The 23,362-nt window shown below is 40.2% G+C and overlaps 1 protein-coding gene across 8 annotated transcripts in view; it reads left to right on the plus strand.

The window, feature by feature from the left end:
- Positions 1-23,362, plus strand: part of RERE (arginine-glutamic acid dipeptide repeats) — a 492,528-nt gene that overhangs the window by 337,682 nt on the left and 131,484 nt on the right. For all 8 annotated transcript variants that reach the window (XM_017856041.1, XM_017856039.1, XM_017856042.1 and 5 more), the window contains 2 exons: positions 5,009-5,133; positions 7,306-7,405. In XM_017856041.1, coding sequence (XP_017711530.1) covers positions 5,009-5,133; positions 7,306-7,405 — 225 coding nt within the window. The remainder of the gene's footprint in view (positions 1-5,008; positions 5,134-7,305; positions 7,406-23,362) is intronic.

Genomic DNA, 23,362 nt, shown 5'->3' on the forward strand with positions numbered 1-23,362 from the left:
CCTGCCTCAGCCTCCTGAGTAGCTGGGATTACAGGCGCCCGTTATCACGCCCGGCTAATTTTTTGTATTTTTAGTGGAGACGGGTTTCACTTTGTTGGCCGGGCTGATCTTGAACTCCTGACCTCATGAAACACCAGCCTCAGGTTCCCAAAGTGCTGGGATTACAGGCGTGAGCCACCATCCCTGGCCACCATTGATTGTTTCTTAGATCCATTATTATTATTATTATTATTATTATTATTATTTATTATTATTATTATTTTTTTTTTTTTAGAAGGAGTCTTGCTCTGTCGCCCGGGGCTAGAGTGCAGTGGCCGGATCTCAGCTCACTGCAAGCTCCGGCTCCCGGGTTCACACCGTTCTCCTGCCTCAGCCTCCGGAGTAGCTGGGACTACAGGTGCCCGCCACCTCGCCCAGCTAGTTTTTTGTATTTTTAGTAGAGACGGGGTTTCACCGGGTTAGCCAGGATGGTCTCGATCTTCTGACCTCATGATCCACCCGTCTCGGCCTCCCAAAGTGCTGGGATTACAGGCTTGAGCCACCGGTCCCGGCAGATCCATTATTTTATTAGGGATTTCAAAACAGCGATATTCTAATTCTACCATCCATTTATTCATCATACAAATAAAATGAAACTTCACCTTTATCTTTCAGTGATTACCAGTGGGTTTAAGATTATTTTTTAATCTATAATGAACTGATTAACGTTCCTGCTGTATTTGTCCTTTTCACTTAATCCCAGTAGTTTTTGTCCTTTTCATTTAATCCTTTTTCTCTGGTAAGACATGATTTTACTGCCTCACCTTATACATTGTCTTCCCTAGATCTGGAATTAAACTTGTCTCAGAAGAGCCCTCTTTTGTTGTAGTGGGAAGTGGTATTTATATACTGGGTGCTGGGGTATTCATTCTTACTGGGTTGGTTGCTATTTCGAGGCCTTTTCTGTAGACAGAATAGGAAATAGGTGTTTTATTTTCCTACTTCCTTAAAGATAAAATACATTATAAATTTATACTGATATATCCAATTCAAATTCATATTTTTATATGGCCTTTATACTAATTCTGTCCTTCTTTTATCTATATCTTTATCTTTTTCCTGTGACTCAAATCCCATTTTTTAATGACACCAACAAAATTACTTATTTGCTTCAATTCCATAATACACATATAAAAGCCCACAATAACAATAATCACACCGCTACAAACAATATACTTATTGAAAACAGTTTAGTATTGCATTTTGTTTTGTATATCCTGCCAGGGCTGTATAAGCAAATTAATATATCTTAGAGTTACTTGAAACAGTTCGTAGAGTAGAACCAGCTCAATTGTTGCGTTTCTTTCCATTTGGTTTACAGTTTTAATGAGATTATTATTATTTAAGCTTCTTGTTTTCATTCCCTCTGCTCCTTCTTAGATAAATAATAACATAATATGCATCCTTTTTGCCACCTTTCTTTTAACAAGATATTCTTGTGTTCTCCTCATAGCAGTATATAGAGCTCCTTCTCATTCCCTTCTATAATACTGTTTCATAGAACTCCATGTATGAATGTAGCAGTTTATTCATCTAATCCCTATTAATAGGCATATGAGTTGATTGTCCAGTCATTTGCCGTTACATGTAATGCTGCAGTGAATAGCCTGTGCATATGGATTTTGATGTTTTTGCCAGTGTATCTTGGGGCTATATCCCCAGAAGGGGGATGGCTGACTTAGAGGACAAGTGCATATATAATTTTGAGGGTGTTGCCATATTCCCCTCCGTGGAGATTGTATCAGTTTGTGTTGACACTAGCAACTAATATGAGTGCTAATTTTTTTCATGGCTTTATGTATTGTCAAACGTTTGGATTTATGTCAATATAATAGATGCAAAATTGAATATGTGCCATTAATTTGCATTTCTGTTGTCAGTGAGGTTGACTCATCAGTTCTTATGATTAAGAGGCATTTTCGTTTTTTTTTCTGTAAACTGTATAATTATATTTCTAGTCCATTTTTCTCGAGGATGGAGGGGGAGCTTGGTCCTGCTCACAGTAATAGTACTTTTCGAGTAATTTAACAGACATTAGAGAACTGCTGTACCCAGTACTGTACTTGGTGCTGGGGAAGCGGAGCTCAGTACTAGTGTCAAAGACCTTTTGATTCCAACATTTGTTGTGGTATTATTATTATTATTATTATTATTTTGAGACAGAGTCTTGCTCTGTCAGCCAGGCTGGAGTGCAGTGGTGCAATCTCAGCTCACTGGAACCTCCACCTCCCAGGTTTCAAGCGATTCTTCTACCTCAGCCTCCCAAGTAGCTGGCACTGTAGGTGTGCGCCATCATGCCTGGCTAATTTTTGTATTTTTAGTAGAGATGGAGTATCACTGTGTTGGTCAGGCTGGTGTGGAACTCCTGACCTCAGGTGACTCGCCCGCCTCAGCCTCCCAAAGTGCTGGGATTACAGACGTGAGCCACCACGCCAGGCCCATTGTGTTTTAATTTTATCCTACTATTTTCACTATATATTAAGCAGAACTAATTGTGACACTCAGTTTGATGTTATAGAAGTCAATACTTAACCAAAGAAGAACATCCTTGCTTGGAGAAAGTCAGCTTGATACACATGTAGAGGCATGGAAGACAGCCTGTAAAGCTGTGTGGGTGCTCATGGCTAGCATGAGAGCTACATGGCCTATTGATGTGATGTTTTGCTATGCAGTTGCCTCAAAAACTTGAATAACTGACATTTAAAACCACAAGCTTTTACATAAAAGTGAAGATTTCTGGAATTTGGAAAAAGATGGAGGATGTACACACACTGGTTCCCATTCCTGTGTGACAGCATTCCCTGGATGGAGCAGTTCTATCTCCATTTCACCGTGGTCCACTTCACTCTTGAGTACTTAACACCTGCACATCCAGGTGGGGAGTCACTGCCACACACAGCTGTTCAGCACTTGGAAGTCCATTTTGTTTAACGTGACTACTAGAATATTTAAAATTAAATATGTAATTCCTACTTTATTTCTATTGGTTGTTGCTGGCTTATCTTCAACCTGCTGCATTCACTTACATTTTTTGCCTGGGCTTTGTGTACCATGGAACTTTATCAGACTGATGTGCCCATGTTCATCATTTGACAGGATGAGAACATGAGTATGTTGCAAATGTCTGACTTTTCACAGGTCTCTGCTGTTTATGGTGGTCATGGCACCTGCTTGCTCTTGCTCTGTCGCAGCAGAGTATGGTTGAGAAAATGCCACGGGTATTTGAAACTGATGACTTAGAGTCTTTTTGGGGAGCACTGTTGCTCAAATATTTTTTAAAATTCTTTTTATTGAGGTATATACTCTATGTACAGCGAATTGTTTGAATCTTATGTATGCTTTTCAGTCTGCCCTGATGATTCATATCAAGGCACAGAACATTTCTGTCATCCCAGAAAGGTCCTTCCTGTTCCTTCACAAGCAATTCCTTTTTCTGTAAAGAAGTCACTGCCGTGATTCCTGTCACCACAGGTCAATTCAACTACACTCACATACCCACCCACACATCATTTTTTTTTTTTTTTAGAGGGAGTCTTGCTCTGTCGCCTAGGCTGGAGTGCAGTGGCACGATCTTGGCTCATTGCAAGCACTGCCTCCCAGGTTCAAGCGATTCTCCTGCCTCAGCCTCCCGAGTAGCTGGGACTACAGGCGCATTCCACCACGCCTGGCTAATTTTTGTGTTATTATTAGAGATGGGGTTTTATCTTGTTGGCCAGGCTGGTTTTGAACTCCTGACCTTAGGTGATCCACCCTCCTCAGCCTCCCAAAGTGCTGGGATTATAGGCATGAGCCACCGCGCCCAGCCTCATTTAATTTTACTTTATTTTATTTTTGAGATGGAATTTCTCTCTCTCTCTGCCAGGCTGGAGTGCAGCGGGTGCAATCTCAGCTCACTGCAACCTCCGCCTCCCGGGTTTAAGCAGTTCTCTGCCTCAGCCTCCCAAGTAGCTTGGATTACAGGTACCTGCCACCATGTTTGGCTACTTTTTGTATTTTTAGTAGAGACGGTTTCAGCATCTTGGCCAGGCTGGTCTTGAACTCCTGACCTTGTGATCCACCCACTTCAGCCTCCCAAAGTGCTGCGATTACAGGCCTGAGCCACCGGGCCTGGCCTTAACTATGTATTTTAATGTTAACTTTAATACTCATCTTTTTTTGGTATTGACCATGACTTATATTGCTCTTGAGTGTCTTAAGAGTAACATTTTTGTGATAGGATAGCTCACTTAATTTTTTAGCAAATATCCTTGGGTGAGATATCATTATTTGCATGTCTTCTTTGTCAGCTTGTTATATTGGAAATGTACGTGCGTTTCCCTTCTTTATCAATAGCTGTTACCGTGTAAAGACATTAGTTTGTTTTTTTGTTTATTTATTTTATGCATATGTGTCTGCTTCTGTTTTACTCTTGGTATCATGCTGGCACTGGTTTACTCTGACTCTGTTAAGCAGATATTAAACAGTCTATTGTGAAATCTGTGGTGAAATGATCCTGACATGTGAAGTAGGTCAGTTTAAATGACTCATGGTTTTGTTGTTATTTTTCTGCCATCCAAGGAAAGAGGCTTAGTAAAACATTGTATCTGTTCCTAAAGACTGTTTATTGGCTGGGCGCGGTGGCTCAAGCCTGTAATCCCAGCACTTTGGGAGGCCGGGATGGGCGGATCACGAGGTCAGGAGATCGAGACCATCCTGGCTAACACTGTGAAAACCTGTCTCTACTAAAAAATACAAAAAACTAGCCGGGCGAGGTGGCGGGCGCCTGTAGTCCCAGCTACTTGGGAGGCTGTGGCAGGAGAATGGCGTAAACCCGGGAGGTGGAGCTTGCAGTGAGCTGAGATCCGGCCACTGCACTCCAGCCTGGGCGACAGAGCGAGACTCCGTCTCAAAAAAAAAAGACTGTTTATTGAGATAGCTCTTTATAATTAATACATGCCTTGATTGTGACTTACTCATCCCTGTCTTACAGGCCAAACTTCCAGATCTGCAACCATTTCCTTCTCCAGATGGTGATACAGTGACCCAACATGAGGAACTGGTCTGGATGCCTGGAGTTAACGACTGTGACCTCCTTATGTACTTGAGGGCAGCAAGGTAATAGGAATCTGCCCCCATCCTGCTTTCTGAATTATACCATCTGAACTGTATAGGCAGTAAACTTTGCCTTTCCCCTGAGATTTTATTTCCATATTGGGCATTCTCTGACTTTAAGTTTGGTTACACCCTCTGTAATCAGGACCCTGGTTCTTCTTACCAGAGAATACTTTTTTTCATGATGAAGTAATGTTTTTCTTCTTGGTGTTTGCCCCACATCAAATTTTGGGACTTTTCAAGATGAAAACACCATAGGCCGTACATAGAGTTATCAAAACCTCTCAGTCCAGTTGAGTACTTGAGTCGTTTACCTCATCTTAAAACCCCACTACAGGGGGGTGGGGGTGAGGGGAGGGAGAGCATTAGGACAAATAGCTAATGCATTCAGGGCTTACAGCCTAGATGATGGGTTGATAGGTGCAGCAGAGCACCATGGCACACGTATAGCTATATAACAAGCCAACACGTTCTGCGCTTGTATCCTGGACCTTCAAGTAAAATGTAAAACAAAAACAAAACCCACTACAGATTTCATGTTCTCTCTGTACTTTGTGGCTGTTCATTAGTGCCTGTCCTGAAGTTGACATTTTTGTGTCTTCAGATGCAGAGACAAGCGTGAATTTGCTCTCACACATCACAGAGCAGGCAGGCAGACTTTGTATGTAGTGATTCTGGTCTTGGCAGCATCAATAGCATGCAATGACAACAAAAACACGAAAGCAAGGATTAGGGCATCTGAATTTTAGCCCTGGCTGGGTTTGTGGCTTTCTTTTTTTTTTTTTCTTTTCTTTTTTTGGGGGGGGTTGTTACTTGTTTTGTTTTTTTGAAACAGGGTCTTGCTCTGTCACCCAGGCTGGAGTACAGTGGCACAATTATAGCTCACAACAGCCTTAACCTCCTGAGCTCAAGCGATCCTCCTGCCTCAGCCTCCTGAGTAGCTGGGATTATAGACACGTGCCACCATACCTGGCTATTTTTAATTTTTGTTGTTGTTGTTGTTGAGATGGGGGTCCTTGCTGTGTTGCCCCAGTTACCTGGCTGTTTTCTAGTCAACAGTGTTGTGCATGGTGGCATTCAGTAGAGATGAGAATGTGTAAGTGGAGTGAATGACTAAGAGGTTTTATCTCTGGTTTTTCACCTTTTTTCTTTTTTTTTGGAAGACAGGATCTCACACTGGAGTGCAGTGGTGTAATCACAACTCCTTACAGCCTTAACCTCCCGGGCTCAAGTGATCCTCACACCTCGTCTTCCCCTATAGCTAGGACTACAGGCATGCACCACCATACCTGGCTAATATATTTTTTAAAGTTTTTGTAGAGATGGCGTCTCTATGTTGTCAGGGCTGATTTTGAACTCTCTGACCTTGAGCAGTCCTTCCATGTCAGGTTTCCAGAGTGCTGGGATTACAAGCATGAGCCATCACACCCAGCCGTGATTTTTTACTTTTAATTCACTTAAAGGTAGTTGATATGCAGAATGAGAGGAATTAAGTAAAATTTTAGATGACTTAATTTCACATGTTTTCTGGAGACTTTTCTTTCAGAAGATTGTCATCTACTGAAGTACTGTGGCTCATAGATTTAGATTCTTCATGCTCTCAAATCTAAAATCTTAGTACTGATAAAGCATGAGCAGAAACAATACAAATGGATCTGACTAAAAGTAACATATGTATTTCTCTGTGAGTGAAGAGGAACTTAAATTTATTTTTGGTCTGGGCGTGATGGCTCACTCCTGTAATCCCAGCACTTTGGGAGGCCGAGGCGAGCGGATCACCTGAGGTCAGAAGTTCGAGACCAGCATGACCAACACTGTGGAACCTTGTCTCTACTAAAAATACAAAAAGTAGTTGGGCGTGGTGGCGTGCCTGTAATCTCAGCTACTTGGGAGGCTGAGGCAGGAGAATCCCTTGAACCCTGGAGGTAGAGGTTGCAGTGAGCCAAGATTGCGCCACTGCACTCCAGCCTGGGCAACAGAGTGAGACTCCATCTCAAAAAAAAAAAAAAATTACTTATTTTTAAACAGGAGCAGAGGCAGGGCTGGGAACTGGTTCATCATGCATGTAGTAATGGAATTTGTTCTGGGCTGGAAATGTCCTCTGAAAATTGAAGGTCTATGTCTCTGTCCTGATACTACTATGTACTAATGAAGGAAACACCTTTTCTTCTGAAGGAGCATGGCAGCATTTGCAGGGATGTGTGATGGAGGCTCTACAGAAGACGGCTGTGTCGCAGCCTCTCGGGATGACACCACTCTGAATGCGCTGAACACAGTAAGTCTTCTGAAGTCATTCTGAGTGGGAAGACACTTCTTTTTCCCCTGAACTGGCTGTAGGGAATGTGGTGAGTGCGGAGCATGAAGTCGCCTGCAGACTCAGGAGTGAGTTGTGGTCTTGGCTGTTGGGTGCCATGGGGACTCCAGGCCTGTGATGTGGCACCTCCAGGTTAATTTCCTAATCTGTGTCTGTGCTACAGGTTTGAGGTGATTCTCAAATAAGATCCTAATAATAGTACCTGATACTTCACTGCGGCTTCACAAAGCCAAGTACTGTGCTTAGAAGATCTTACTTAATCCTCACAACCCCCTCTAGGTTCTATTTTAATTTTAATTTTTTTTATTTTGTATTTTTTGTGATGGAGTCTCGCTCTGTCGCCCAGGCTGGAGTGCAGTGGCGCGATCTCAGCTCACTGCAAGCTCCGCTTCCCGGGTTCACGCCATTCTCCTGCCTCAGCCTCCCGAGTAGCTGGGACTACAGTCGCCCACCATGCCTGGCTAATTTTTTGTATTTTTGGTAGAGATGGGGTTTCAGCGTGTTAGCCAGGATGGTCTCGATCTCCTGACCTCGTGATCCGCCCCCCTCAGCCTCCCAAAGTGCTGGGATTACAGGTGTGAGCCACCGCGCCTGGCCTCTAGGTTCTATTATTATCACCTTTTTAGACATAAGGAAATAAGTTGAGAGAGATCAAACCACAATTTAAGGTCATATCCCCAAGATTGGAATCTAAAAGCCGTGCTTTTGTACTTCACTGTTTCTGAGACAATTATTTCTTTTAAAGCACATGGAGGGATGGGAAGAAGCTAAACTTTTTTGCATAAAGTTGTTTTTTATAAAGTATACTTCAGAACATGTTAATATTTTACATGGCTATTTAATGTTTTACAAGAATAATTTCTAAGAAATTAAAAGTAAAATGAAATAAATGAGGCTAATGTTACTGAGTTGGTTGCGTGACATACCATCATCATTACTCCTCTGCTTTAATCCCGTTATAAACACACAGCAGCTGAAATAACAGCACACTGCTGCAAACAATATGATTACTGACACCAGTTGTCTTTCGTTCTCTTTATTTGTTGTTGTTTTTAGACTTTATTTTGGCCTTAGGCTGTATCCCATGAGGCTGTATAGGAATGTGAATGTATTTTAAAGTTACATGAAATAATTCCTCTCTCTTGTTACTAATGTGAAACCATTAAATCTGAAGAGGTAATGATATTTATGGAATCAATTTCTGGTATATTGATAGTCTGCATGGTTGTGTATGTGTATGTAGGCTGTTGAGTATGAGGCTGAGCACCTCTTCTGATGATTAACCAAATGTCATTTAAGCACCCCTTTGTTCTTTTTTTTTTTTTTTCTTGAGAGGTCACTATAGTTGGAAGAGACTTTCGAGATCATCTGTCCCAGTCTCTGAATAGATAAGAATACAAGGCGGCCAGGTGACTTAAATACCGACAATCCCAAAAGCTCCTAACAGAGGGAAGAAAGTAATCCCATTCCTGATTTAGAGATCCTTTTACTACAGTTTCTACTACGCAGCTTGCTTTTGAGGAAACATGTAGATATCTGCATGATATGGCTGACTTTTATTCCTAGTATGATTAGGTTTCTTGAGTATGATAGAACATTTGAGTGATTTTGCTAGGGATACGCCATTCTCTAAATAAGAGAATGTTTTTTTACATTGTCATAAATATTGTGTGTTTGTGTACATTCTCACTGATTTGATAGGATAGTTGTGGGGATTTTTTTGTTTGTTAGCTTTAAATACAGAATCTTTATTTTGAGCATATGATTGAGCCAGAAGGGGCCTTTGAGATTATTTTACAGATGAGAAAACTGAAACTCAGAGGTTGATGATACTACAGCCAGTAGAGGCTGTGGTAGGTTAGATATGAATGTTTGTGAATTCAAAATACCTTAAAAGTGTGTGTACAAAGAGAAAGTCCCTGATAGGAACTTTTTTCTGTTGTTGTTGTTGTTCGTTATTGTTTTTTCTTGAGATAAAGTCTCACTGTGTCACCCAGGCTGGAGTGTAGTGGCACAATCACAGCTCACTGCAGCCTTGACCTCCCAGGCTCAAATGATCCTCCCCCTTCAGCTTCCTGAGTAGCTGTAGCTGGGATTACAGGCATGTGCCACCGCACTCAGCTAATTTTTGTTTGTTTGTTTTTGAGACCATCTTGCTCTGTTGCCCACTCTGGAGTACAGTGACACGGTCTTGGCTGACTGCGGCCTCACCTCTCAGGCTCAAGCTTTTTTCCCACCTCAGCTTCCCAAGAGCTGTGGCTGGTATTATAGGCACCCACCATCATGCTTGACTAATTTTTTAAAAGAATTTTGTTAAGATGAGATCTCACTATATTGCCCAGGCTGGTCTTGGACTCCTGGGCTCCAGTGATCCTCCTGCCTCGGACTCCCAAAGTGCTGAGATTACAGTTGTGTGTCACTGCACCTGGCCTTTTTTTAAGTTTTATTTTTTTGTAGAGGCATGGTCTCACTATGTTGCCACGGTCGATTTCGAACTCCCGGTCTCAAGTGATCCTCCTGTCTCAGACTCCCGAAGTGCTAGGATTACAGGCATGGTCCACCGTGTCTGGCCTGTTGTTCTCTGTATAAAAGCTGTGTGAAGAAAATTCTGCTTTCATAACTGTGCTGTCAGTTGGATTTTAAATAATGAAGATTTTGCCATATTTAATTAAATGTCTATTTTTGGCACTTTCTTGAATGTATATGATTTATTCCCCTTTTTATTCCAAACTCTCTAAGAATTCTGTAGACCATACTTCAGTATAGAAATCATTTTGGCTACTTTTGCCCATGGTTCTTTGTGACAAGCTTCTTCTGAAGGTTTTATTAGCACTCCCAGAGATTTTTTTGTTGTACAATTTTTTATTTTTTGACACTGAAGCTCTCTAGCCTGACATGGCTCAGGTGTCTTAGGTTATGTGTACATATTTTGTGATGAATTGAAAAGTTATGTGCTATTTTAATTTTTGTACTTCACTGTTGAACTGACTCTGAAAACTTTAGTTGCAGGCGTCTTCCTAATGAAAAGTGAAGTGAATGAAAATATCCTGTGAGAGAAGTTACTGAGATTTTTACTTCCCTAGAGTAATAGAAGATTTCAGCTGTGTTAAGTAATAAGTTAAAAAGATATATACATTGTTATATGGGAAGCATTTATTGTTTTCTTAGAGTATAGCATAGATTTAAATCAAAGTTAGGCATTTATCAGTTTAGAAGAAATCTGTGAATAATTAATATATATTTCCTGCTTCCTAGGGCAATATAGAAATTAAATGAAATAGGCTGTATGGCCACATTAAAGTGTGTTGAACATCCAGTAGGAGTATTTAAATATGAGTACATTGAAATAAATCATTTCATTTTAAAACTGCAATTGCTGTAGAAAATTTTGAGCTGTCAGTTCTTTTTTGTTTGTTTTTTTGAGACAGGATCTTGCTCTGTTGCCCAGGCTGGAGTGCAGTGGTGGATCACGGTTCACTGCAGCCTTGACCTCCTGGGCTCAAGCAATACTCCTTCCTCAGCCTCCAGAGTAGCTGGTACCACAGGTGTGCACCACCATGCCCAGCTGTTTTGTTTTGTTTTTTGTTTTTGTTTTGAGATGGAGTTTCGCTCTTGTTGTCCGGGCTGGAGTGCAATGGCGCGATCTCCGCTCACTGCAACCTTCCAGGTTCCAGTGATTCTCCTGCCTCAGCCTTCCGAGTAGCTGGGATTACAGGCATGCACCACCAAACCTGGCGAATTTTGTGTTTTTAGTAGAGACAGGGTTTTGCCATGTTGGTCAAGCTGGTCTCGAACTCCCAACCTCAGGTGATCTGCCTGCCTTGGCCTCCCGAAGTTCTGGGATTACAGGTGTGAGCCACCGCGCCTGGCCCAGCTGGTTATTTTTACTTGTAGAGATGATGTCTCTCGATGTTGCCCAGAGGTATCAATTCTTTATGACAATTATATGGACCTACTTTTGAATCTAAGCTCTGAGATTACTTATTTTGATTCTGTTTTTTCTTCATTATTAACAAAAGAGATTTCGGCCGGGCATGGTGGCTCACGTCTGTAATCCCAGCACTTTGGGAGGCTGAGGTGGGCAGATCACGAGGTCAGGAGATCGAGACCATCCTGGCTAACACGGTAAAACCCTGTCTATACTAAAAAAGTACAAAAAAAAAAAAAAAAAAATAGCCGGGCGTGGTGGCAGGCGCCTGTAGTCCCAGCTACTCAGGAGGCTGAGGCAGGGGAATGGCATGAACCCAAGAGGTGGAACCTGCAGTGAGCCGAGATTGCGCCACTGCGCTCCAGCCTGGGCGAGACAGCAAGACTCCGTCTCAAAAAAAAAAAAAAAGATTTCTAGTGTGTAATTTTTGAAACAACTTATTAAGGTAAGATTTATGTATAATAAACTGCCCTGTTTCAAAGTCAAAAATTTGAGATACATAAACCTGTGAAACTACTATGAAGGTCAAGATACAAAACATTTCCAATACCCCCAAAAGTTGCCTCATGGCGTCTTATAATCATTTTCGGCTTCCAGCCTCAGATAACCATTGATGCATCGTGTTTTCAATGGTTTTGTTTTGTTTTTTTTTTTAATCGTTTTAGAGTAGTTTGCATTTCGCGGAATGTTACAGGAATGGAATCATATTGTATGACTTCTTTCAGCATAAGGATTTTGAGAGCCATCTGTGTTGTTTCATGTATCGATGGTTCATTCCCTTGTTACTGATAAGTATTCCCTTGTATGGATATGCATATTCACAATTTTTTCATATTCTTTAACCTGGTGGTGGCTATTCTGGTTGTTTATAAACTTTTGGCCATTATAAAGAAAAGTTTTTTCGGCCGGGCGCGGTGGCTCAAGCCTGGCTCAAGCCTGTAATCCCAGCACTCAAAAAATTATAGAGAGGACCGAACACAGAACATCACGAACGCAAACAGAGCATCCTGGCTAACACAAGGGATCACCCAGATACATCCAATACAAAAAATATAGAACCAAGCGAAACAAAAGGGAAAAGAACAAAGAGCACATAGAATTCACCAGCAACAACAACAGCGGATGGCGTACACACGGGAGAGAGAAGAGACAGCTATGATTGGAGCATATCACAACACAAAAAATGCACTCCAGCCTGGGCGACAGAGCAAGACTCCATCTCAAAAAAAAAAAAAAAAAAGAAAAGTTTTTTCAACATTGTTATATGAGTCTTTATGTTGACATTTATCTTTAGTTCTCTCAGGTAAATACTTGCTGTGGCAGTATTGTTTGTATGTAGGAAGCTGTCTCAGAAACTGTCAAACTGGTTTCTTTTTTTTTCGGAGATGGAGTCTGGCTCTGTTGCCCAGGCTGGAGTGCAGTGGTACGATCTGGGCTCGCTGCAACCTCCTCCTTCCAGGTTTAAGCAATTCTCCTGCCTCAGCCTCCTGAGTAGCTGGGACTACAGGCACGCGCCACCACTCCCAGCTAATTTTTCTGTATTTTTCGTAGAGACGGAGTGTCACCGTGTTGGCCAGGATGGTCTGGATCTCTTGAACTTGTGATCTGCCTGCCTCGGCCTCCCAAAGTGCTGGGATTACAGGCATGAGCCACCGCGCCCGGCCTACAGGTTTCTAAAGTGGTTCCAATTTAGATTCCCATCAGTAGTGTGTTATAATTTTACCTCTTTAGCATCTTCACCAAGACTTGGTATTGTCAGTTATTTTTTTAAAATTTTGTCTATTTTAATGAATGTGTAGTGAGATATCTCATTGAAGTTTTATTGGAATTTCCTAATTTAATAGGGTTGAGCATCTTTTCATGTTTTATTGCTCATTTGTTTATCTTTTTTTGTGAAGCGTCTGTTCAAATAGTTTACTTAAAAAATGTTGTTTTATGATTTAGTTATAAGGATTTTTTGTTAATATTTCAGGTAGAAGTCCTTTGATCTATGTATTGGGAATTATTTGTCCTATACCATGACTTTTTTTTGTTCTTTCAAAAAAATTTTTTTCTTTAAAGATTTTTTTTTTTTTTTTTAAATATTTCAGGTAGAAGTCCTTTGATGTATGTATTGGGAATTATTTGTACCATACCACAACTTTTTTTCATTCTTTAAAAAAAAAATTTTTTTTTTTCTTTTTTTAAGTCTCACTGTATCACACAGGCTGGAGTACAGTGGAGTGATGATAGCTCATGGTAACCTCAAACTCCTGAGCTCAAGCAGTCCTCCTGCCTCAGTCTCCTGAGTACCTGGGACTACAGGCTACCACACCTGGCCAATCCTTTTAGGGTTTTTGTTTGTTTGTTTGTTTGTTCTAGAGACAGGGCCTCACTGTGTTTCCCAGGCTGGTCTAGAATGTCTGGCCTCAAGTGATCTTCCCACTTCAGCTTCCCAAAATGCTGGCATTAAGACATGAACCACTGCACCTGGCCTGACTTTTTTTCCTTAATGTTGACTGTAATATATACTTATGCTGAAGCCTTGTAAGGCATTATTTTCCTTTTATGGTACTATCTCTGATTACTCCAAGATTACAAAGATTGCTTCTGTGCTTTATTCTAGAAGCTCTACTTCTTACATTTAGGTCTTCGGTTCATTTTGAATTGTGATGTGTTAATTATGGAGTGAAAACTGATTCTTGTTCACACAGATACCTGTTGTTGGAACAATATTGGTTGGAAAAACTTTTCTCATTTGACTGTCTTGACGCTGTTATTGAAATTCAGCTGCTTGTTTATGTCTGGATCTTTTTCTGGATTCTATTCTGTCTCATTGATCATTATTAGGGCCTCTGTGTTTTCAATACTGTAGCTGTATAGGAAGTCTTAACCTCAGGGGTGTCTTTGTGCTTTAAATGTGATTTTAAAGATTGCTTTGGCTATTTGAGGTAATTTCCATTTCCATGTAAATTTTAGAATCAGCCTGCCAGTTTCTAAGTTTTAAAAAGTCTGGCAGGCACGGTGGCTCACGCCTGTAATCCCAGCACTTTGGGAGGCTGAGCTGGGCGGATCACCTGAGGTCAGGAGTTTGAGACTAGCCTGGCCAACATGGTGAAACCTCGTCTCTACTAAAAATATAAAAATTAGCCAAGTATGGTGGCACGTGCCTGTGATCTCAGCTCTTTGGGAGGCTGAGGCAGGAGAATCACTTGAACCTGGGAGGCAGAGGTTACAGTGAGCTGAAACCTTGCCATTGCATTCCAGCCTGGGCAAGAAGAGTGAAACTCCGACTCCAAAAAAATAGTAATAATAATAAATAAAAAGTCTGATGGAATTTTAATTGGGATTCTATTGAATTTATGGATCAGTTTGGGAAATACTGACATCCTAACAATATTGGATCTTCTAATCCATAAATATGATATTTCTCTATTTTAAAGAAGTTTTCTTTGATTTTTTTGACTTTAAAAAAAATATTTTAAAGGGGTCTTGCTGTGTTGTTCTATCTGGGCTTAAAGTCCTTGGCTCTCGTGATCTCCTGCTTCAGCCTCCTAAGTAGCTGAGACTACAAGTGCATGCCACCATGCCCAGCTTTCTTTTACTTCTTACAATAAGATGTTTTGGGAATACAGGTCTTACAACATTTTGTTAAATTTACTCCTGAGTATTTCCTGTTTGAGGATTCTATTGTAACTAAAATTTTAATTTCTAAATGGTCATCAATAGCATAGAAACACAATCAGTTTTTATATGTTGGCTTTTTTTGGCCCTGCTAAACATGTCATATGCAAATACAGTTTTACCTCTTCCTTTATGATCTATCTGTTTTATTTCTTTTTTGTGCTTTATTGTACTTCCTTGGACCTCTGCTGCAATACTGAATAGAAGTGATGAGAGTGGACATTATCTTTCTAATCTTAGAAAGTTTTCAGTCATTTACTATTAAGTACAATGCAGTTTTTGTTGTATTTATTTGTTTGTTTTGAGAAAGGGTCTTGTTCTGTTGCCCAGGCTGGAGTGCAGTGTAGCAGTCTTGAATCACTGCAGCCTGGACCTCGCGGACTCAAGTAATCCTCTTGTCTCAGCCTCCCGAGTAGCTAAGACTACAGGGCACGCCATCATGCCCAGCTAATTTTAAAATTTTTTGTAGAGATGGGGTCTCACTATATTGCCCAGGCTGGTCTCAAGCTTCAGAGCCCAAGTGATCCTCCTCAGTTTCCCCAAATGCTGAGATTATAGGTGTAAGCCACTACACTTGGCCTTTTTTTTTTAATCAAGTTAGAACATTTTCTTGTATATCCAGGTTGTTGAGGTTTTTATTATGAATGGGCATTGAATTTTGTCAGTTGTTTTTTTTTTTTTCCTTCTGCATCTAATGAGATTATTATGTGATTGTTATTCTTTATTTTGTTAATATAGTGAGTTACATTGATTTCAAATGTGAAGGAACTATTTGTTCCTAGGATGAATCCTGCTTGGTCACTACGTACTACTGGATTCAATTTGCTAATAATTTGTTAAGGCATTTTACATTTGTGTTCATGAGGGATATTGAGTTGTAGTCTTCCTTTTTTGTAATAAGGAGTTTTGTAATAAGAACTTTGGTTTTCATATCAGAATAATACTCCCTCAGAAAATTAGTTGGGAAATAGTTCTTTCTGTTCTATTTTCTTAAGATGTTTATAAAGGATTTTTTTTTTTTTTTTTTTTTTTTTTTGTTGAGACAGAGTCTCGCTCTGTCGCCCAGGCTGGAGTGCAGTGGCCGGATCTCAGCTCACTGCAAGCTCCGCCTCCCGGGTTTACGCCATTCTCCTGCCTCAGCCTCCCGAGTAGCTGAGACTACAGGCGCCCGCCACCTCGCCCGGCTAGTTTTTTTTGTATTTTTTAGTAGAGACGGGGTTTCACCGTGTTAGCCAGGATGGTCTCGATCTCCTGACCTCGTGATCCGCCCGTCTCGGCCTCCCAAAGTGCTGGGATTACAGGCTTGAGCCACCGTGCCCGGCCGTTTATAAAGGATTGATATTATTTTCTTAATCAAATGTTTGCTAGAATTCACATTTTAGCCATCTAAATTTTTTTTATATAGAAAGTGCCTTTTTCTTTTCTTTTCTTTTTTTTAAGATGGACTCCACGTTGCCCAGGTTGGTAATTTGTTTCCTCTTGATCAATATAAAGATATTTCAACATTATTGATGTTTTTAGAATTTGGTTTTATTATTTTTTCCTACTTGTTTTATATTTCATTGGTTTCTGTTCTTTATTAATTTTTTTCTACCTATTTGGGGTTTAATTTGATCATTTTCCTCCTAGCTTTCTAAAGTGGGATGTTAAATAGCTGATTTTACCACAAATTTTGATTTGTTGTGATCCATTATTCTGTTCAAAAATTTTTTTGAGTTTGGTGATTTCTTTGACCCATGAATTATTTAGTACTAAATTCCTTAATTTCCAGATACTTGGGGCTTCTCTACGTTTTATTTTTTGGAATGTTATTGATTTCTAATTTAATTTAATTCAGTGGTCAAAGAGTACTCAGTAACACCTCAGTATTTTGAAATCTTTTGAAACTTGTTTCTTGGCTCAGCTTGGTTCATGTTTCATGTGTACTTATAATCAAGTTATACTCTGTAGTTATTGGGTGTGCTGTTATGCAGGTGTCAGTGGTTGATGTTAGTATTCATACCTTCTCTTATACTAATTTTTTTTTCACCTAGTTGTATGTTAATGAGAGATATGTATGAAAGTCTTCAATAGTGATTGTATAGGCCGGGTGCAGTGGCTCACACCTGTAATCACAGCACTTTGGGAGGCCAAGGCAGGTGGATCACGAGGTCAAGAGATCAAGAGCAGCCTGGCCAACACGGTGAAACCCCATCTCTACTAAAAATACAAAATTAGCTGGGCGTGGTGGCACACACCTGTAGTCCCAGCTACTCAGGAGCCTGAGGCAGGAGAATTGCTTAAATCTGGGAGATGGAGGTTGTAGTGAGCCGAGATCGGGCCACTGCACTCCAGCCTGCCAATAAAGCGAGACCCTGTCTCAAAAATAAAAAATTTTTAAAAAGTGATTGTAGAGTTGTTTGTTTCTCCTTTTGATTCTGTTAATTTGTTTCATATATTTGAATTTGGTTATTAAACACATGAACACTTAAAATATTTGTCTTTCTCTTTAGACCCTTTTACCTTTCTGCTGTAACCTTCTTTGTGTCTACTAATATTCTTTGTCTAGAAGTCTATTTTGTCTGATATTATTACAGCCACTATAGTTTTCTTACACTTGTTGTCTGCATGGTATATCTCTTTACAGTTTCTTACTTTGAATCTTGTTTTTTCTTTGTTTTTAAGGTAACATCTCCTGTGTTCTTCAGTTGTTTCATGCCTTTTTATCCTGTTTGGCAAGCTTTGCCTTTTGTTTGGAGTGTTTAATCTGTTTTAATTTAGTAAAGATGGTTTTCAGGTTATATAAAATTTCAGCCATATGTCTTATTTTTTGAGACGGAGTTTTGCTCTTGTTGCCCAGGCTGGAGTGCAATGGCATGATCTCAGATCACCACAACCTCTGCCTCCCAGGTTCAAGTGATTCTCCTGCCTCAGCCTCCCGAGTAGCTAGGATTACAGGCATGTGGCACCACACCCAGCTAATTTTGTATTTTTTGTAGAGATGGGATTTCTCCATATTGGTCAGGCTGGTCTCGAACTCCCGAACTCAGGTGATCCGCCCGCCTCGGCCTCCCAAAGTGCTGGGGTTACAGGCGTGAGCCACCTGATCTGGCCCACCTTCTTAATAGTAGAGGCGTCATTGAAGAATCAGAGATAGTTAATAAATATCTTATTTTCATGGCCACATGACTTACTACTTTTGGTCCAGTGGTGAACTGGCAGATAGTTCAGGACAGTTGTTCTTTGTTCATTTATGTCAACATGTATTTCTTATCTTTTCATACATAAGAAACAACTTTGTACTGCTGTAGAGGGAGAAGATGTAATAAACATTTTGGCCTCTCTCGTTAGGAAAAGAGGGATTTCTTAGTAACATTGGGCGTATTCATTTTTGTAGGTAGCAATGATATGTTTTATTTTATTTTAATATTTCAAATGTGAATACCTATAAATGTAAAATTGTTTTGTTTGGCTGGGCACAGTGGCTCACTCCTGTAATCCCAGCACATTGGGAGGCCAAGGTGGGTGGATCACCTGAGGTTGGGAGTTCCATACCAGCTTGGCAAACATAGTGGAACCCTGTCTCTACTAAAATTACAAAAATTAGCCAGGCGTGATGGCGGTGCCTGTAATCCCAGCTACCTGGGAGGCTGAGGCAGGAGAGTGGTGTGACCTGGAGGCGGAGCTTGCAGTGAGCAGAGACAGCGCTACTGCACTCCAGCCTGGATGACAGAGCGAGATTCTATCTCAAAAAAAAAATTAATAAATAAATAAAAAGTTTTATTTGTATTTTTATGTATTAAATATAAGACTATGTTAAATATGAAGAAGTAGTAGTGTTTCCCCAGACAGATCTTGTGTGGAAGTATCTCTGTGTGTGTTTCCTCATACACTGTTTGCATTAGGCTCGTCTGAACACTTGTAGCTGACATATAATTTGTAAACATCATGCTATGTAACATGTAGATGGTCTGTCTTATCCTAATGGGGTTAATTTAGCCACCTTTGAGTGCTTTCATTTATTTGGCCATTTACAAAATAGGCCTTTATATTCCTAGTTAGAAAATGCAGAAAAGCCCTATCGTTTAAGACGAAGGTTTTATAGAATGTATCATGCTGACTTATTTTTCCTAAACTGATGTTGGATTTCCTTCTTTGGGCTCAGGTATCTTTCCTGGTTTCTAATAAAATTCAAATTATTTTGGTTTTTCTTTCTCAGTAATTGCCATTTTCTCACCAACACTAAACGTATCTGTATATTCACTATATGTAAGTAAAATGTATAATCATGCAACAAAGATTTCACCTCCGCCTGAACAGTTTTATTCCCTGAGATATGGGCATCTTTTAGACATTTGGATTAAGCTCTTTACGTATTCAATAGAGTGCATATTTGTTTGCTTATTTATGCACACCCACATCTCCTTCAACAAAGAATTCAAGGCTCCCAGCAGCTTAATAGTTTTTCATCTCTGGTCTATAAATACCACTATTTGTAACTATTGAGTATTAATTATTTGTGTTTTCTAACCCTAGTCTGATGCCTGATACATGGTAGAGAGATACTAAATGGTTGTTGAATGATTGAATAGATAAATCAAGTTCAAGTTCATATCACACTTGATCATCCAGAATTTGATGTTATGAAGTTGGCACAGCAGACTATACAGATAACACTATTCTAAGGATCATTTTCATCTCTCTTTTCTTCTAAAACAGTAAGTCCATAGAATTTTTGTCAGCGATTTTTTGTTTGTTCATTATAAATGGCCTTCACTAAAGTATCTGGACCTGGATTAGCTTTGCAGTGCTTATGACTTGAATGTGAAATATTTCTCAGCTCCCAAATAAGGCATTGCCAGGAGGCCCTTTCGTAAGTTTTCCCTAAGCATGTGAGAGGAGCCTTTGGACATTCATTCCGTACCCACACCCTTGACTTAAACGTTTCCATCCACATGAGTCGACATTAAATGGTTAATATTTGCTGGCTTGGGTTAAGGTAAGATGGTGGGTTTTCTTGTCGTTCAGGATTTTTTATTTGTTGTTGGAAAGTCTAATGGGAAAAGTTGATACGCTCTATGATTTCTTATTATGGAAATCCAATAAATTTCAGAACAGCACCTCATATAAATCAGCCTTTGTCAGGCACTGTTGCCAGTGTTTTATTTATGTAATAACAGGATATTGAAGTCAACAGAATATTGTATTGTTAATTATAGCATTAGTGAGGATGCAGAAAAAGAACATGCAGTTGAGGTTTTCTGGTAGAACCCAGACCTTTTCAGCTGATTATTAGCATAATAATACATAATTTTCAACTTTTATTTTTTGTACTTTGATCAATTAGAAACATTTTGAGCTACGGTTTTGAAAATTAAGTGTTTAGGTGTTCACCTTTGTGGCTTCCTTTGGGCTGAGAAATTCATAAATTAACTTCTAAAGTTCCTTGTAACAACATTTTAACACAGATTGCGTGATTTATTTTTTGTCTTTTTTTTTTTTTTTTTTTTTTTGAGACGGAGTCTCACTCAGCCACCCAGGCTGAAGTGCAGTGGCACCATCATGGCTCACTGCAAGCTCCCCCTCCTGGGTTCACGCCATTCTCCTGCCTCAGCCTCCCAAGTAGCTGGGACTACCGGCGCCCACCACCACGCCCGGCTAATTTTTTTGTATTTTTAGTAGACGGGGTTTCACCATGTTAGCCAGGATTGTCTCCATCTCCTGACCTCATGATCCTCCCGCCTCGGCCTCCCAAAGTGCTAGGATTACAGGCGTGAGCCACCGCGCCCAGCCTATTTTTTTGTCTTATTTGAATGAAATGGCTTTTAAAATTTAGTACATTGTTTCTTTTTAGATAATCTGTAGCTTTATTTAAAGTCAAACTTTACACCCCACTTTGTTCTTTTCCCTAAACATGAGAGAGAGCATTAGCTAAGCTTCTCTGGGGTGGATGGGGAGATAAAAGGCCACTTACATGAGCAGCCTCTGATAATGGTACCTTCCCTACTTACTGTAATGGAAAAGGCTTAACACAGACTCTCTTCGTTGGCCTTAGTCCTAATGCAGCCCTCCATAGCTGTGGTTCTGACTTCACCTGCCACACTCTTACGTTTCTTAAGCCATTCCTTTCTTCTTTTCTTTATATAACAGCTTTATTAGGATATCATTCACCCATTCAGAGTGTACAATTTTATGGCTTTTAGTATATTCACAGAGTTGTGCAACTATCAACACAATCTATTTTAGAAAACCTTCATCACCCCAAAAAGGAACCTTATTCCTATTAGCAGTCACTCTCCATTTTCATTTCCTAACCGTAGGCAACCACTCATCTGCTTTTTGTCTGTAGATATGCCTATTCTGGACTTTGCATGTAAATGGCATCATATAATAAGTGGCCTTTGTGATTGCTTTCTTTTGGTGTCATCCATGTTGTGGTATTAGCCATTTTTTTATATTACCATTTTATTTATCCTCCTGGTCTGCTTTGCCTGTCATTTAAAATGTGGCACCTGCCCTAAGCAACACTCCTTAGGTCTGATCAACATAAGGTGACCTGGGGATACCCCTCAGTTATCCTAAAAGCTCATCTTCTCAGTGCAGTCTTAGCTTATAAGAATGTGTGCTCATCATATTTTTTTTAGTCCTGTGCTGTAGTCGCGTTTCATTTTTGCTTGTATATTTGCATTTGATAAGCCATTTCTTTCCCACTCTGAGCTTTTCCACTGAATTTTGAGCCAGTCATAGGACCTTAAATTCATCACTATTAATTTTATTTTTTAGGTGTCAACTATTGGTCAGCTTCCTGATTTTATTCATAAAAACAATAAAATTGGAATGTATTTGTTTGCTAGGCAAAAGTTTAAATGCTTTTTATGAATGAATTCGTTTAATCTTTATAACAATTCTATGAGGCAAGTGTGGTTATCGTCTAAAAATAATAAGCACACTTATTTATATACAATATTTATATACATAACTATTTAAACTTGGCTTAAATTGAGGCCAGTACCTTATAGCATCTTCTTGAAATGTCTGGTTAATTGGGCTGGGCGTGGTGGCTTACACTTGTAATCCCAGCACTTTGGGAGGCCAAGGCAGGCAGATCATGAGGTCAAGAGATTGAGACCATCCTATCCAACATGGTGAAACTCCGTCTCTACTAAAAATACAAAGATTAGCTGGGCGTGGTGGCGGGCGCCTGTAGTCCCAGCTACTCGGGAGGCTGAGGCAGGAGAATCGCTTGAACCCAGGAGGTGGAGGTTGCAGTGAGCCGAGATGGCGCCACTGCACTCCAGCCTGGCGACAGAGCGAGACCTCGTCTCAAAAAGAAAAAAAGAAAGAAAGGTCTGGTTAGTCTGTAATTTGGAGGATTTGCCGTTCATCCAATCAGAAATCCTTCATGCCACAGCTTTTCCTGCGTCTCCTTCCTGTTTCCTAGGCGCTCAGCAGGGACTGAGGAATGTGATTCAGCTTTTAGTTTTGTTCGGCACAAGTTAGAAAGTTCATTTACTCATTTAAGAAACTTCTTTATCAGATGATATTTTTCCATGTTAAAGAGTGGTAAAATGTTTTGAGATATATGTGGTATTTATAAAAAACATCCACTTACCATTTGATAGTTAGAACTTTAACATATTTGAGCCTATATTAAGTGTTAATAACACAATGTCTTTAGCAAATTGATAAAAAGCATTTTGCCTGTTTACATTTAAAAAGAGGCTTAGGCTGGGTGCGGTGGCTCATGCCTGTAATCCCAGCACTTTGGGAGGCCGAGGCAGGTGGATCACCTTAGGTCAGGAGTTCAAGACCAGTCTGGCCAATATGGTGAAACCCTGTCTCTACTAAAAATACAAAAATTAGCCAAGCATGGTATTGCATGCCTGTATCCCAGCTACTCGGGAGACCGAGGCAGGATAATCGCTTGAACCCGGGAGATAGAGGTTGCAGTGAGCCAAGATCATGCCACTGCACTCTGGCCTGGACAACAGAGCAAGACTCCATCAAAAAAAAAAAAAAAAAAAAAAAATTGCGGGGCCTGGTGGCTCAGGCCTGTAATCCCAGCATTTTGGGAGGCTGTGGTGGGCAGATCACGAGGTCAGGAGTTCAGGATAAGCCTGGCTAACATGGTGAAACCCCATCTCTACTAAAAATACAAAAATTAGCCGGGCATGGTAGTGCATACCTGTAATCCCAGCCACTCAGGAGGCAGGAGAATTGCTTGAACCTGGGAGGTGGAGGTTGCGTTGAACCGAGATGACATCGCTGCACTCCAGCTGGGGCAACAGAGTGAGACTCTGTCTCAAAAAAAATAAAAAAATAAAATAAAAATAAAATTAAAAAAAAAA

This window comes from Rhinopithecus bieti, unplaced genomic scaffold (genome assembly GCF_001698545.2).
Source record: "Rhinopithecus bieti isolate Rb0 unplaced genomic scaffold, ASM169854v2 scaffold_40368, whole genome shotgun sequence".
In the NCBI taxonomy this organism is placed as follows: Eukaryota; Metazoa; Chordata; class Mammalia; order Primates; family Cercopithecidae; genus Rhinopithecus; species Rhinopithecus bieti.